Consider the following 15,843-nt stretch of genomic DNA (forward strand, 5'->3'; position numbering starts at 1 on the left):
GAACACTGTGTACAAGAGGATCATGATTACGTCATGGTCCCAGAGGAAGAGGAAGGAAAAGGTGAGGGACCATGAATGCACTTCCAGGGGAGCATAGGGATGGCAGTAGTCAGCCCTGCTGGTCTCTGGATTGTCTTTTTTGGGCATATACATTCCCCAGTCCTATACAAGACTTGGACGGCTGTGGTTCTGGACTCACCATCTTTTAGAACTGGTGTTTAGTACAGCTAGTCTGACGTCTCAGGATGTAAATTATTTTCTGCTCGTATTTATTGTTATTTTTATTAATTATAAAAGTAATACATGGTTAGTGTGAGAAGTCTGAGATATACTGAGAAGTATATAAAAAGGATGAAAATCCTTAATAATCCTAACTTCTAGTGGTAAACACTGTTAATATTTATCACTATTTCAGAATTTTTTCTATGCATATTGTTTTTCACATGATTGGAACCATAACTACATTTAATGCTGTGGTATTTGGCATTCATTTCTCTCCAAAGTTAATAGGGACAGACTTAGGTATTGCAAGAAAACTAAATGAAGATAATGGGCTCAGGACTCTTGCAAAATATTTTCTCCTCTCAATAAATCTAGAGCAAAAATTCTTGACTGTTGACATTTACAAAACTTACAAATTATCTTCTAAGCAAAGCATCAACCTTTAAAAATTTGTAAGCTTGAGGTCAGAAAAGTGGTACACTTGAGACAGCTGTAATTTGCTAAGAATAAATATATTTTTTAAAGGTTTGTTTTCACTAGGTTGAAGATAATTCAGGATTCATGTACAAGGTATGTGCCTCCTGACACAAACTCTTGCAGCTGTGCACAATTAGGTTTGGAAGTTTTTACCTTTAGAATTGGGATTGAGGGGCAAGTCTACTGAAAATTCCAACTAAAGCTGGAATTCCCAGCGTGGCTCAGCAGAAACCAATCTGACTAGTATCTATGAGGACACACGTTCGATCTCTGGCCTTGCTCAAGTGGGTTAAGGATCTGGTGTTGCTGTGAGTTGTGGTGTAGATCACAGATGCAGCTTGGATCCCGAGTTGCTGTGGCTGTGATGTAGGGTGGCAGCTGCAGCTTTGATTCGACTCCTAATCTGGGAACCTCCATATGCTGCAGGCACGGCCCTAATGAAAAAATAAAAAAATAAAAAAATAAAATGGCTAAAGCCTTCCACAGCATCATGGCCATGAACTATGGCAAATGCTACCTGCCTTTTTTTTTTTTTTCCAGGGGATGGGTAGGGGTGCCTCACTTGTGGCCTGTGGAAGTTTCCAGGGCCAGGGATTGATTCTGAGATACAGCAACAATGCCAGATCCTTAGCTTGCTGCATGATCAGGGAGCTTCCTGCCTGCTCTTAAAGAATTCAAAATGATACAGAAACTCAGAAAAGAGGTAGGAAGGAGACCCTAGGCATGTACTTGAGTAACAGTGGATGTTATTAAGCTGCTGTGGTATGCAGGTTGGGGGACAGAGCGGAATTGCAGGGAGAAGAGATACATCAGTAATATTTTTTCTTCCTTTCCTCAGAAGCACCCACCTTTTCCTCTAAATGAATGTTGAGTAAATATTTAAAGCATGTCAGTTTGAAGGGAGCATAGATTTCCAGACTGATTTGGGTTTCCCACAAGTCTGGCCCCTGTCTGTGTTCCCCACTTTTTCTTCCATCATCATATTGAAGTGACAGAGCAGAAGTATGACGTGAGGAAAGGCACCGTCCATGAGCATCTAGCTGTCTGGTGCAGAACAGAGGTGGTGCTGGGGTAACAGCAGCTGTAGGGAAGTTCACAAGCAGATTTCTCCTCCAACCAGGCCTCAAAGAAGCCCAGTGTGTGCCAGAGACCACAGGCAGCTTACGAGTTTCCCTTGGAGGCAACTGCACACTTGGTAGAACAGGGGCAACATCAAGGCTGACTGTCGACCAGGCCTTGTGGCAGCTCACTCTGGACTGTGTCAACTTACCCCTGAAAGTTGCTCTTTTGCTCGCATGTGAAAATCTTCACCACTTAGTTCCTTCTGATGGCGACTTCTCGTCTATCCCCACCCCATCCCAGATGACTAGGGCTCTTATCTGATCAAGGAAAACTGCAGTAAATTTCCACTTATCTGTATTTTTGTCTGGATTTGAAAGATAGGAACATGGACCAACAGACTCTTGGCAGGAACCACTTCAGAAACAAGTCAGCAAAACCCCAACTCCTGCTGGAAGCAGGGGCAAATGGAAAACATAAGCAGATACATGAAAAGCCCCTGAAGTTCAAGGAACAGGGACCACTTGGGGAACCAGAAGAGGGGTACCTTCCCTGTGGTCACAGAGTCAGCTGCATTCACTAACGTTCTAAAGCCTGGTGCAGGGATTTTTTTTTTCCTTGACCCAGGGTTCAAGTCTTGATTCTCTAACATGCTCTGTGACCTTGGGCAAGTAGCTAAATCTCTCTGAGCTGAGGTTTCCTGGCTAGACAATGAGAGGGAGCTGCGGGAATCAGCACCCCAAATCAGGCACACAGAATGACTGAACTTTCGGGCTCAGGGAACCCAGGGACCTGTGGGGATCCGCGTTTTGGAAGCAAGGTAGCGACGTGGGCAAAAGCCTCTGGAGTGGACTGCCTGGGGTCCAAACCACTTCTACTTCTGGCCACCTGGGTGATCTTGGGCACTTCATCTCTGAGTTTCAGTTCCCTTGTCAGCAAAATGCAGATACCAATACCCGCTCCCTCACCAGGCTGCTGCGAGGATGAAATGAAGGGAAGGGAACGGTGTAGGAGCTCAGCAGTCAGTAGCTGCTGTCACTTGGATGAAGCTCATTGGTGATTCTGATTAAGAATCACAAGACAAACTGCTCCTTTATATCTCTTCCTTCTGAGTTGCACAAGTGACATTCCGTCATCAGACCCCTAAGGATGACATCAAACCCCTAAGGATGCATCCAAACTGCATTAAGTAACTTTGACTCATAGATTCAACCCTGACTAGTGAGAACGGAAAAAATAGGCTTTTGTTTTGGGAAGTTTCTGCTCTCCTTCCCTCTGCCCTCCTCCTCATCTGTCACCATAGGTGCACTTTAGACAGAGATCTCCTTAAAGGGACCCCCAACAGCCCTGGGGGTCAGATGTATTCTAAGATAAAGGATAGTTTCTGGATAACTGGACAGATGTTTAAAAACAAACACACTGGAACTTCTAGGATGGAGTGTGTATTATCTCTCATTCCCTTGAGAAGCAGAGCCCCCTCTTTGGAACTCAGGGTAGAACTGCTTTCATGACTCATGTTCAGTTCGAAAAGCCATCTTCAAAAGGAGCAACGTTTTCTCCTTCGAGAGGGAACCAAAAGTAAGCCAGAGGCATGCCTCGTGAATAAAATGGAGGGTCAAGCCGAGAAATAAAATCTTGCGTCAAAAAGGAAATGTGCCTATAAAACCAGGACACTATTTCTTACACGGTCTTTCAACTGAATTTTAGGAAGTGTTTTAAATATCACTTTCTTTTGTTTATAGTCATATTTCATAAGTCTCCATGCAACACTGGGATAGCCTAGCACGTTCTTCATTATTGTAACAGTAAAAACGTTCATTTTTATTTACGGTTCATTAATGTGAACTTCTCAGCTCATACCCCAGCATCTCCTTTTTTACTAGCATTCTAATCTAATCTCTCTGCAAATAGATTTCCAATTGAAAGTGGATCTTTTCTTGGCATGATACACTGGATACTGGGATAGGAAAAAGTGCAGCCAGAATTAATAGAGTTTGTGTGAAGATTTCCAAGATATTTTCTTGGCCAGGAGTGAGTTCAGTCTGCATGATTGAATGCTAAACTAAATAATTAACAAGAATTTTAAAATTCAAATTTAAATAACTGTGGTATTTTTTCTTCTTATGATGTAAGGGACATTGCAGAAAACTTAGAAAGAAAGTAAAAGCTAGTAGTGGCCCCATTCAGAGGGAATTACTGTTAACATTTCGATGTCTCCTTCACATCTCTCTGCAGGTAAAATATATGTGTCTAAAACAGAAGTAGCAACCAGGCAATGTTTTGTAACTTGTTTTTAACACATGAAGCAGTATCATTAACATTTTCCCACATCAGTAATTATTCTCTCCCACAACAGTAATCATTCCGGGGTGGATATAATTTATATAACAAATTATCTATTGTTAAACATTTACATTGTTACCATTGAGATGTTTCAATTTATTCACTTTCTTTCTTTTCCTCCCTCCCTCTCTTCCTTCCTTCTTTCTTTCCTCCCCAAATTCCTTCCTTCCTCCTCTATCCCTCTTTTTGTGTCTTTGCTATTGTAAGCAGTATTATGATGACCATCTTGTAGCTGAAGTCTTTGTTAACATTCTCAATCATTTCATTCTGATGAAGTTGAAATTGAAACTCTGGGTCAAAAATGTACAAAAGCAGTTGGTTCATTTTAAGAATGGCCTTCCAAAAGATTCAGTAGTCTCTCGCCAATGATGAAGGTAAACCCTTTTTCCTCTATATCTCTGCCAATACTGGGCACTGTATTTGTTCCTCTTTGCCAGTTTGATAGATTACTTAATGTGCATTTCCTTGGCTATAGTTGGCATTTTCCATATGCTTGTTTGCCATTATTTTTCTTGTAAATTTCTTTTTCATATCTTTTACACATTGAGGTGCTCATCTTTTTTACAGATTAAGAGCTGTCTATATATTAAGGTTATGGACCCTTTGCTTGTTACAGGCCACACATAATTTTGCATGTTTTCTGTTTCCATTTAGATTTTTTGGAGGGGGAGGTTTACAGAAAAATTAAAAAAAAAAATGTACTCAGATTACCCAAATTTTCCTTTGTGGTATCTCCTTTCAGAGTTATGCTTGAAAAGTCTTTCCCCTCTGGAAATTTAGGTAAATATTTATTTTTGTTTCCTTCTAGGACTTCTGTAGTTTCATGTTCACATTTAAATTTTTCATCTGGAATTTGTTTAGATGTAAGGTGTGAGATAAAAATCGAACTTGATTTTTTTTCCAAGGGGTTAGCCAGTTGTCTCAACACTTTTTTTGAATAATCCACTCCTTTCCCATCGATTAGAAAGGTCACTATTTTATACTAACTTCACATAAGCATTTGGCTCTGCTTATGGATTTCGTTCTTCCTGTTCTAGTACTCAGTTTGCCTTTTGTGGCACCAGTTGTACATTGTTTCAATTACTGTAGCTATTTTATACATCTTAAAATTGGCTAGGGCAAGTTTCCACATTTTTCTTGGCTATTCTTAAATGTTTATTCTTCCATATAAACTTTAGAATTATTTTGTTAACTTCAAAAGTCCCATTGGAATTTTCATTGGGATTGTAGTAAAAGTAAATATTAATTTGAAGACAACTGAGGGTCTTTACAACACCCAGCTACTGCTCCATTGAATAATAAAGATAACGATAATAATCAATTAATCAATTAATCCTAGCAGCCAACAGTGATTGACTGCTTCCTGCATGCCTGGCCCATTCTAAGCCCTAATTCTCACATTTAAGCATTACAACAATCCACCACAGAGGTGCTATTATTGCCATACTCACTTTTCAGATAGAGAAACTGAGGCTTGGAGATGTTAAGTAACTTGCTGTGGCCCCACAGTTTTAAGACTGAGCCAGGGCGTGTTTCCTGGGTGGTTTGGTTCTAGTGTCTGTGCTGGGTCTGTACTGCCTCTCTATCTACTTTACATTTCCTTCATTTCCCTCACAAAGGTGTGTAACTTTCTTCCTATATGTCTTTACAAATTTGGTTAAATTTGTTCTTACTAGAATTTATATATTGCTGCTCTATTTTTCCTGTGATGTTTTCTAATTGGTCATTGCTGGACGATGGTAAAACTATTATTATAAGGTAGGTATTTATTGTGAAATCATTTAGTTTAATAGCTTTCTTATTAGTCTGTTGAATTGCTTGAGTTTTCCAGGATGACACAACAATCTTTTTTTTTTTTTTTTTGCTTTTTAGGGCTGCACTTGCGGCATATGGAGATTCCCAGTCTAGGAATCCAACTGGAGCAATAGCTGCCAGCCTACACCACGGCCACAGCAACATGGGATCCGAGCCGCATCTGCAACCTACACCACAGCTCATGGCAACACTGGATCCTTAACCCCCTGAGCGAGGCCAGGGATCTAACCTGCCACCTCATGGTTCCTAGTCGGATTGTTTCCACTGTGCCACAACGGGAACGCGACACAATCATCATTTTAAAGTAATAATGTTTGGCCTCCTTTCCTGTACTTATATCTCTCATTAGTTTTCTTGCATAACTGTAATTCCTATGGCATTGTCCAATACAGTAGTCCTTATCCATAGGTGGCTGTTGACATTCAGGTTAATAAAATTAAAGGAATTTAAAAATTCAGTTCCTCAACCGCACTAGCCACACTTCAAGTCCCCAGTAGGCCATGTATAGCTTGTGGCTACTGTATTGGCTACCATTTGAGAATACTTTCATCATCACAGAAAGTTTTATTGTACAGTGCTGCTAGAACTTGAAGACTGATGTTAAGTAATAGTGGTGAAATGGGTTGTCTTGCTTTTTTATTCCTAACTGTAAAGTGAATACCTCCATTTAGTGATTTACCATAAAATGATGTTGAGTTTTGAATTCAAATATCTATATGTAGTTTTTGTTATGTTAAAGAAATCCTTAATCTAATCTAATCTTAATTCCTAGTTTTCTAGAAGTATATATTTTTAAAATTTGGAATGGATAATTAATTTTCATGCCTTCTTGGCATCAAGAAGTTTTGCTATGTGAGAGACAAATTTCCTCTCATTTTTTAAAAATTGCCTTAGCTATCCCAGTCCTTTTTAAACACATTGCTGGATTTTTGTTTACCAATATTTTATTTACATTGCTTATCATCAAAGAAATTGATTTCAAATATTCTCTACTTCTAATGTCATGTCCAGTTCTTTAAAAAATCCTAAGATTACATCATTTTTATAAAATGCTTTTTCTCTATTTCTTTTCTCTGGAAGAGTATGTCAGATATGAGTCAGCTGTCCCTTAAAGTCTGGTAAGGAAAAACTCTGGGTTTCGTGCTTTGGTTGAGGGGTGGGATTTCCTCATATCTCTCTTCCAGTTCATTTTATCTTCACCTGTGTCTAATCACACTGCTTAATCTATCCATTAAGTCGTATTTTCTGTAAATAAACTTTTTCGGTTCTAAAGTTTACACTAGGTTCTGTGCAAATATGCCTTTGTTGAGTGTTCTTCCCCTTTTGGTCTGTTTGATTTCTTAACACACTTTATTTCATCTTATAAATTGAAATGTAGTTGATGTACAATATTATATTAGTTTCAGGTGTGCATTTGACATTTGCATACATTATGAAATAATCACCATGGTAAGTCTAGTATCCATCTATCCCCTTAAAAGTCATTACAATATTATTGATCATATTCCTTATGATGTATAGTATGTTCCTATGGCTTATTTATTTTATAATTGGAGGTGTGTATCTCTTAATCTCCTTCACTTGTTTCACCTTCAACCCCTCTCCTGTCTGGCAAGCAGCCATTTTTTTCTCTGCATCTAAAGTCTGTTTTCATTTTGTTTTGGTTGTTTGTTTTGTTTGGATTTTATTTTTAGAGTCCACAATAAGTACAATTATATGATATTTGTCTTTTTTTGTTTGACTTATTTCACTCAGCATAACAACATCTAGATCATCCATGTTGTCACAAATGGCAAGATTTCACTTTTTATGGCTGAGGAATATTCATGTACATAAATATATATATACACACACACACACACTCACATATCACATCTTCTTTGTCCGTTAATCTATGGATAAACATTTAAACTTTTAAATTTGATGTAGTACTTACTATTTGTTCTTTCCTTATTTTTGTTTCCCTTGCTTGAGGAGACAGATCCAAAACAACACTAAGACAGATGTCAAAGAGCATACTGCCTATATTTTCTTCTAGTTTTATGGCTTCAGACTTTACATGTAATTCTCTAATTTATTTTGCGTGTATTTTTGTATGTGGTGTTAGAAAGTAGTCCAGGTTGATTCTATTGCAAGCAATAGTTTTCTCTATTGAAGAGACCCTCTTTCCCCATTGTATATTTTTGCCTCCTTTGCTGTAGACTAACTGACCATATAAGTATGAATTTATTTCTCTATTCTATTGCTTTGATCTATGTGTTTGCTTTCATGCCAGGACTATACTGCTTTGATTACTGTAGCTTTGTACTATCATTTGAAGTCAGGGAGTGTGACACTCTAGCTTGGTTTTCCTTTCTCAAGATTGCTTTGGCCATTTGGTGTCTTTTGTGTTTCCACATAAATTTTAGAATTATTTGTTCTAATTCTGTAAAAAATGACATTAGTATTTTGATGGGGATTGTACTGAATCTGTAGATTTCTTTGGGTGGTATAGTCATTTTAATGATATTAATTCTTCCAATCTATGAGCAGAGAGTATGTTTCCATTTGTTTTGTTATCTTCAATTTCTTTCATCAATCTTTTATAATTTTCAGAGTACAAGTCTTTCACTTACCTCTTCAATCAGATTTATCCCTAGGTATTTTATTCTTTTCTATACAATTGTAAATATGATTGTTTCCTTAATTTCTCTTTCTGATGTTCGTAATTAGTATTTAGAAATGAAACATATTTCTGCATATTGATTTTGTACCTATAGCCTTGCTGAATTCATTTATTAGTTCAAATTTTTTTTGGTAGTGTCTTTAAAATTTTCTATATATAGAACCATATGTGCAAACAGTGGCAGTTTTACTTCTTCCTTTCCATTTTGGATTCCTTTTATTTCTTTTTCTGGTCTGACTGCTGTGACTAGAACTTCCAATGCTATGTTGAATAAAAGTGGTGAGAGTGGGATCCTTGTCTTGTTCCTGATCTTAGAGGAAATGCTTTCAGCTTTTCACCATTGATTATGATGTTGGCAGTAAGCCTATCACACGTGGCCTTTATTATGTTGAGGTATGTTCTCTCTACGCTCCTTTCTGGACAGTGTTTATCATAAACAGATGTTGACTTTTGTCAAAGGCTTTTTCTGCATCAATCAAAATGATCATATGATTTTTGTTCTTCAATTTGTTAATGAGGTGTATTATATGTTGGTTGATTTGTGAATACTGAACCATCCTTGCATTCCTAGGATAAATCCTGCTTGATCATGATGTGTAATACTTTTAATGTATTGTTGAATTCAGTTCGCTAATATTTGGTTGAGGTTTTTCGCATTTATGTTCATCAGTGCTATTGACCTATACTTTTCTTTTTGTGTGGTATCTTTGCCTGGTTCTGGTATTAGGATGATGTTGGCCTTGTAGAATGAATTCAGAAGCATTCTTTCCTCTCCATTTTTCAGGGGAATAGTTTGAGGATAGATGTTAACTTCTCTTTAAAGTTTGGTAGAATTTTCCTGTGAAGCTGTCTGGTCCTGGACTTTTATTAGTTGGAAAAATTTTAAAGTAATGATTTAATTTCATTACTGGTAATTGGTCTGTTTATATTTTCTCTTTCTTCCTGATTCAGTCTCAGGAGATTGTACATTTCTAGGAATTTATTCACTTCTTCTAGGTTGTCCCCTTTATTGGTATATAGTTGATTGTAGCAACTTCTTATGATCCTTGGTATTTCTATGCTATCAATTGTAACTTCCACTCTTTCATTTTTTATTTTACTTATTTGGATCGTCTCTTTTTTTGCCTTTATGAGTTTAGCTAAAGGTTTATCAATTTTGTCGATCTTCTCAAAGAACCAGTTCTTCGTTTCATTGATCTTGTCTATTGTTTTTTTAATTCTCTATTTCGTTCATTTACATTCTGACCTTTCTTTTTTTCCTTCTAATAACTTTGGGTTTTGTTCATTCTTATCTTTAGATGTATGGCTATATTGTTTATTTGAGATTATTTCTTGTTTTCACACTCTGTAAATGTGTTTGTTTTACAGTCTCTTTCAAAATGCTCTCTAGCCTTGCTTGCTCACTTGTTTCTTTCACCTGTCATCATATGATTTATCACTTGGGTGCTGTGAGCCCATCTTTAGAAGGGGTTATTGGCTTCAATCCTATGGTAAGCTGGGCTGGAGAGATACTGCCTTGCCAGGGCCACAAGGATCAGGATGGCCATGGACATATTTGGGGTTAGTTTCCTGAGTTGGTGCTTCTGTATTATGTGGTTGCTAAAATGTCTTACCCCTTTATTCCTCTTCCTGCTTCCTTGAATCATCAAGCAGCTTTTCTGGTCCCCATTTATAGGCCCTTGGAGCCTATAGGGGGCTCTGCTTTTTCTTGCTTGCCTTGCTGGTGTCCGGAATCCACATCAGTATCCAAATCACAGCCACAGATGCCCCCAGGCCTGGAGCCCCCACAGCTTTGCTTCCTGCTTAGATTTTGCATTCCCTTTTTGTTTCTTGTAGCTGGAGATTTCCTCCTCATTCCTTTGAGCAATGCCACATATTACAATTTTTAAAATCATATTTTATGCACAATTTTGGGTCTATTATATTGACCACAAGTCTAGAAATTGTTCTAGATTCCTAAGTGGTTCATTTGTTTATTTTATTTTTAAGCAAAGGAAAGGAAAGGAGGAGAGACATAGGTATTAGCCTACCTTTTTATTTTCTGGTTATATTTATCATCTAAGGATATACTTTAAAAATTTCTATATTTTGGCATTAATATGTTGGTATTTTATTTGTGTCTTAGTGCAATAAATGTTTAAAGGTATTCATAGCCACTTAAAAAGGTATATGTATCTGCTCTATAGCTTTAATTTTTTTTTTTTTGTCTTTTTGTCTTTTTAGGGCCGCACCCATGGCATATGGAGGTTCCCAGGCTAGGGCTCTAATCAGAGCTGTTGCTGCTGGCATACACGAGAGCCACAGCAATGCCAGATCCGAGCTGTATCTGTGACCTACACCACAGGTCACGGCAACACCAGATTCTTAACCCACTGAGCAAGGCCAGGGATCAAACCCACAACCTTATGGTTTGTAGTCGGATTTGGATTCGTTTCCTCTGCACCATGACAGGAACTCCCTAGCTTTAATTTTTTTTAATTATTCATCCAAAGGCATGGAAAGTCATGGTATTATCTCCCACTATAACTATAATTTTTTCAACTTGATATTTTAAAACAGTTTTTAAAAATATAATCTACTGAAGACTCCAAAGCTTATACACGTTCGAAATGGCTAGAGCCACAACAGTTTTAGCTTCATTATTGGGCCTTCAATTAATCTTTTTTTCTGTTTAATAATGGCACTTCTATTTTCTTTTTTGTAATAAAGTATAGTGCAGTATTTAGGAAAAAATCCTGCAAGAGGAAATATATACTCTAAAAACGAAAACAGATAATGTTTTAAAACTTGGATGTGAAGGTGGGAAAGGAGAATGGGAAAGGTAAAAGAATCTAAATTTATTTTATTTTACAGGGAAAACTCTATGAGACACATATAAGATTGATAGAAAAATGTGGAATTGAAAATGTTGCATTTTAAAATGTATCTTTCAGATAAAAAACAAGGTCCTACTGTATAGCACAGGGAACTCTATCCAATTTCCTGGGATAGACCATGATGGAAAATAATACATCTGAGTAGGACTGAGTCACTTTGTTGTACAGCAGAAGACTGGCACAACACTGTTAATCAATTACACTTTTATTAAAAAAAAACCAGAAAAAATAATGTTTATGTTTTCTGTCCTCCCTAGTTTCTTGTTCCTATTATTTACTGAATGAAGATGGACAGATGAATGAATAAATGAAGGATAAATGATTTTTTTAAATTCCAATATTTCTCCTTAGCTAGAACATTCTGAATAACCATTTGCTTGAGTTCAAGAATGTTGCTTGCAGCACAAAATATGGCTGAGTCACTGCCTTTCTCCTCTCCAAACTAGGTTGGAAACACAATTAAGTTTGTGGTTTAAACTAAATCTGTACTCCAACAGCCTTCATTTCTTTTTGAATATGAATCAGGTAGAGAGCCCTGCAGGTGTCTGCAAGTTTGTACAAGAAAGGAAGAAAAGCTAGTTTCCCAAGAAATAAAATTTCATAGGGAAGCTAGAAAATACATCTTCAAAATGTCACTCGTGAATACTAAATTCACATTTTTTTTTGTTATCTTAATATAGCATCTCTGCATAATCTTTTAAGCAAGGGCAATGCTACACCCCATGTCCATGCATGTTCAGAGAGGGGTTGGGTCCAAAGTCTTGCCTGTCTAGGAAGTCTTCTTTGAAGGTGTTGATGTCTTTGAGTTTAACCCTCAGGAGTTTCTAATCCTAGATTTGAGATTTTCGTTAAGGAGAGAGGGAAGGCAGACTTGAGTGACATCCCAAATTAAAGGCGGGGGTGGGGGGAGGAAAGACTGTAGAAGGTGCACGTCCAACTTTTCACACTGTGACTTCTTAGGGTTCAAAATGTTTTCAAATAGGGTGCACTTTTTGGACACATGAGGGCATTTCCAAGTATTAAGAAAACTGACTGCATATTTCAAATGTTTGAAATGATTCCAAGTTCAGGAATTCCAGATGTTTGTAAGGAAGCCATTGCATATCTCTGTTTAAATATTCAAGTGAGTTTTAAGATGTTAAAGAGGAAAAACAGGATAGTACCTACTCCATAAGGCTACCAGGAGGACAAAACTAGTGTGAATAGGTTTTTTTTTTGTCTTTTTTTTTTTTTTTTTTTTTTTGCTATGTCTTGGGCTGCTCCTGTGGCATATGGAGGTTCCCAGGCTAGGGGTCCAATCGGAGCTGTAGCCACCGGCCTACGCCAGAGCCACAGCAACGTGGGATCCGAGCCGCATCTGCAACCTACACCACAGCTCACGGCAACGCCAGATCCTTAACCCACTGAGCAAGGGCAGGGACCGAACCCGCAACCTCATGGTTCCTAGTCGGATTCGTTAACCACTGCGCCACGACGGGAACTCCAGTGTGGATGGTTAATCAGTAAACATGAGTATCATCTCCATCCTCTTTGCTCTTTCTACCTCCCAGGGCTGTTACGGCAAAAAGAGGTGGGGTATTTAAAAGGACATAGCACTGTAGAAAATGCGGTATAGTATTCCTGTTTAGCACTGCAGATACAGAATCAATGGTTATGTGTGATGGATGCCAGATGTAAATAATAAGCAGGGCTCCTGGCCATCTGCCTGCCCATAATTCATCTCTCCCATCTTCCCTGGACAGCTCTCTGAATCACACGTCTTTAAATTAAGAACTTGCCTGCTACAAATGTCTTGTGAAAGTGCCAATATTATGATAACTCATTTTTTTTTCCCATGAAAAGCCCTTAGTTTTACTTCCCTATTCCTGTATTTCAGGTCAGGGATCCACCCTGATGAGAGGGTTTTTTTGGCTCTTTCCAAAAAGCATCAACCCAGAGTGAACAAAATTTTAGCATCTACACATGCAAGCCTAACAGTCTGGCTTTCGGTTTATCCACAATTAGTACATTTCGACCATCTCTTTTTCCCTCTTGCACTTCAGAGTCCCTAATACTTTGTCAAGGAACGTCAAGCTTCGAATGCCCTAACCAGCCAATGCTGATGCTGCCACCTGAGAGGTTTGAACTTGGCGCACACACTGGAGGACGGGCAAACAAGGGCCCACTGCCTCTCCAGATGGGAGCAAGGGAGCCGCAGGGGCCAGCTGTGCCTTTGCTGGAGCCCGTTCCAGCAGGAAAGACCCTTCTCTGGAGTTGCCTGTGTATGATCTTGCCCCGAAGATGGGGCTGGGGGTTCCCTTCCCCCAAGCAGGTAGAAGAAAACCCCAAATTCTGTGAGAACTTACTGAGCGTGACCGACTCGTTGATCTTGAAGCTGCAGAGGACCCTGTCCACATTGCGGGCGTGTCGGAAGCCGTTCCCTCTCACCACTACTTGAAAGGACTCTGAAACAAAGAATAAGACCAAGAGAGCTTAAGGGACTGCAGACTGTTAATCTTAAATTTCCCATCTGCCCTGATTGAGGGCATTTGTTAACTATTCACCAGGCTTAAAATATGCATGGTCAGTGCAGGTTGGAAAACAGAAACATCCTCTCGGGAGCCTTTTACCTCTTCCTCACTGCCTCCTTTGCCCTAGGTGTCCACAGGAAGGTATTGGACTTCTTCGAATTCCCACCTTCTTGCCTCTGCTCCTGCTGTTCGTCCTGCCTGGGTTGCCTTCCTCCCTGCTCTCTGTCCTGCAAACCTCACATGTCCCTCAAGTCCTGGCAGTTTAAAAACCTGTGATCTGTGCAGCCAGAGGACCACAGGGGAGGGGCTCTCCTCCTCTTCAGTCAGTCCAACACCTCGTGTGTATCTTTTACAGACTGGATGCCCAAGAAAGGACTTCTTTAGAACTCAAGGTGCCTAATGTATTTGAAAACCATGGCTTGTGGCATTCTCAGTCTGTCCTTTTAAACAGTAGAGCAAGCATGTGGTTGTGCACTGTCTGGTGGTGTTCCTTTGTCTTTTCTTCCACAACCAGAAAAACATTTCTTTAGATTCAAATTATTTGATACAGCTTCAGCTCTCCTGTCTCTGCAGGGCACACAGTAGGAGCACCTAGTGCTATGTAGGGTTAATTGTACACAGCAGCAAATAGAAGTCTTGCTTATCAGTGACCAGTTGTCAAGCATTTCCTGTTTGAAGGGACTCTGGTCCCTGGTGTGATCAGTACTCCTTCCTCTCAGAATAGAAGGGAGAATCTGAGCCCCGCATATGAATTTCATGTGGGCCTAAGGCATATTGAATGAACACATGTTAATACAATCTTTATAAAGTAAAAATACATCCTTTACGATATTCTTACTAAGGGAAAAAGCAGCTAATGAATTTTTTAAAGGTTAAGAATATTTGCTCAAGTTTGATAGGAACTAATAATAGTCAATGCTCCACTTTCTTTGGTTTTTGTCATCTTTTGGTGTGTAAAACTTGGGGCTTGGAATATTGCCGTGGGGCATATAAAAAAAGAGAAAGACTAAAAGAGGAAAAAAATGCAATATTAGTGTAAGTGAAACTTAAAGTATAAACTGCTATCCAAATGGAGATTTAAAAAAAATTACTAAATTTTTTTTTTGTTAAAGTTGATTTACAATGTTTTGTCAATTTCTGCCATATGGTAAAGTGACACAGTTATACACACAAACACACACACACACACAGTTTTTTTTATATTATTTTCCATCGTGTTCTATCCCAAGAAACTGGCTATAGCTCCCTGTGCTGTACAGCAGGACCTCATTGCTTATCCATTCTAAATGGAATAGTTTGCATTTACTAACCCCACACTCCCCAGTCCATCCCACTCCCTCTCCTTCCCCCTTGGCAACCACAAGTGTGTTCTTCATGTCTGTGAGTCTGTTTCTGTTCTGTAGATAGGCTCATTTGTGCCACACCAACTAGAGATTTTCACTGAAGGAGGGATGGAATTACAGGACTAGCATATGGGACTCTTTCAGATTTTAATAAATGTCATGAATGTATGTCACCTTCATTCCCAGAAAACTAATTTAGAGGTCAGGTTTGCCAAGAGAATAATAACTAGTAGCAGTTGCTCCCTCTGTGTGCTAGACCCTGCACTGAGTGTTGTATATGTTTGATGTCATTTAAACTTCACCCCAGCTGATGGAGGTATAAACGAGAAAACCCTCAGTCCTTCCACCCGTTTTCCTCAGCAGCACCGCCCCTAGGTGGGTTCTGTACTAGGCTTAGGGAGGATAAGTAATCTGTCCAAGCTCACAAGGCTGCTGGCTGTCAGAATCAGAACTGGAATCCTGGTCTGTTGGGTATTAAAGGCTGTGCCCTTAGAACTTGGCCGTCATGCTCTTCACCATATGCTAAAATGAAT

General features: G+C 38.8%; 1 protein-coding gene across 1 annotated transcript in view; it reads right to left on the reverse strand.

Annotated features, from left to right (window-relative positions):
• Window positions 1-15,843, reverse strand: part of ANTXR1 (ANTXR cell adhesion molecule 1) — a 243,486-nt gene that overhangs the window by 137,769 nt on the left and 89,874 nt on the right. Inside the window, exon 10 of the mRNA XM_047781884.1 lies at window positions 13,803-13,901. Within this exon, the coding sequence (XP_047637840.1) occupies window positions 13,803-13,901 (99 nt within the window). The remainder of the gene's footprint in view (window positions 1-13,802; window positions 13,902-15,843) is intronic.

This window comes from Phacochoerus africanus, chromosome 5 (genome assembly GCF_016906955.1).
Source record: "Phacochoerus africanus isolate WHEZ1 chromosome 5, ROS_Pafr_v1, whole genome shotgun sequence".
Classification (NCBI taxonomy): Eukaryota; Metazoa; Chordata; class Mammalia; order Artiodactyla; family Suidae; genus Phacochoerus; species Phacochoerus africanus.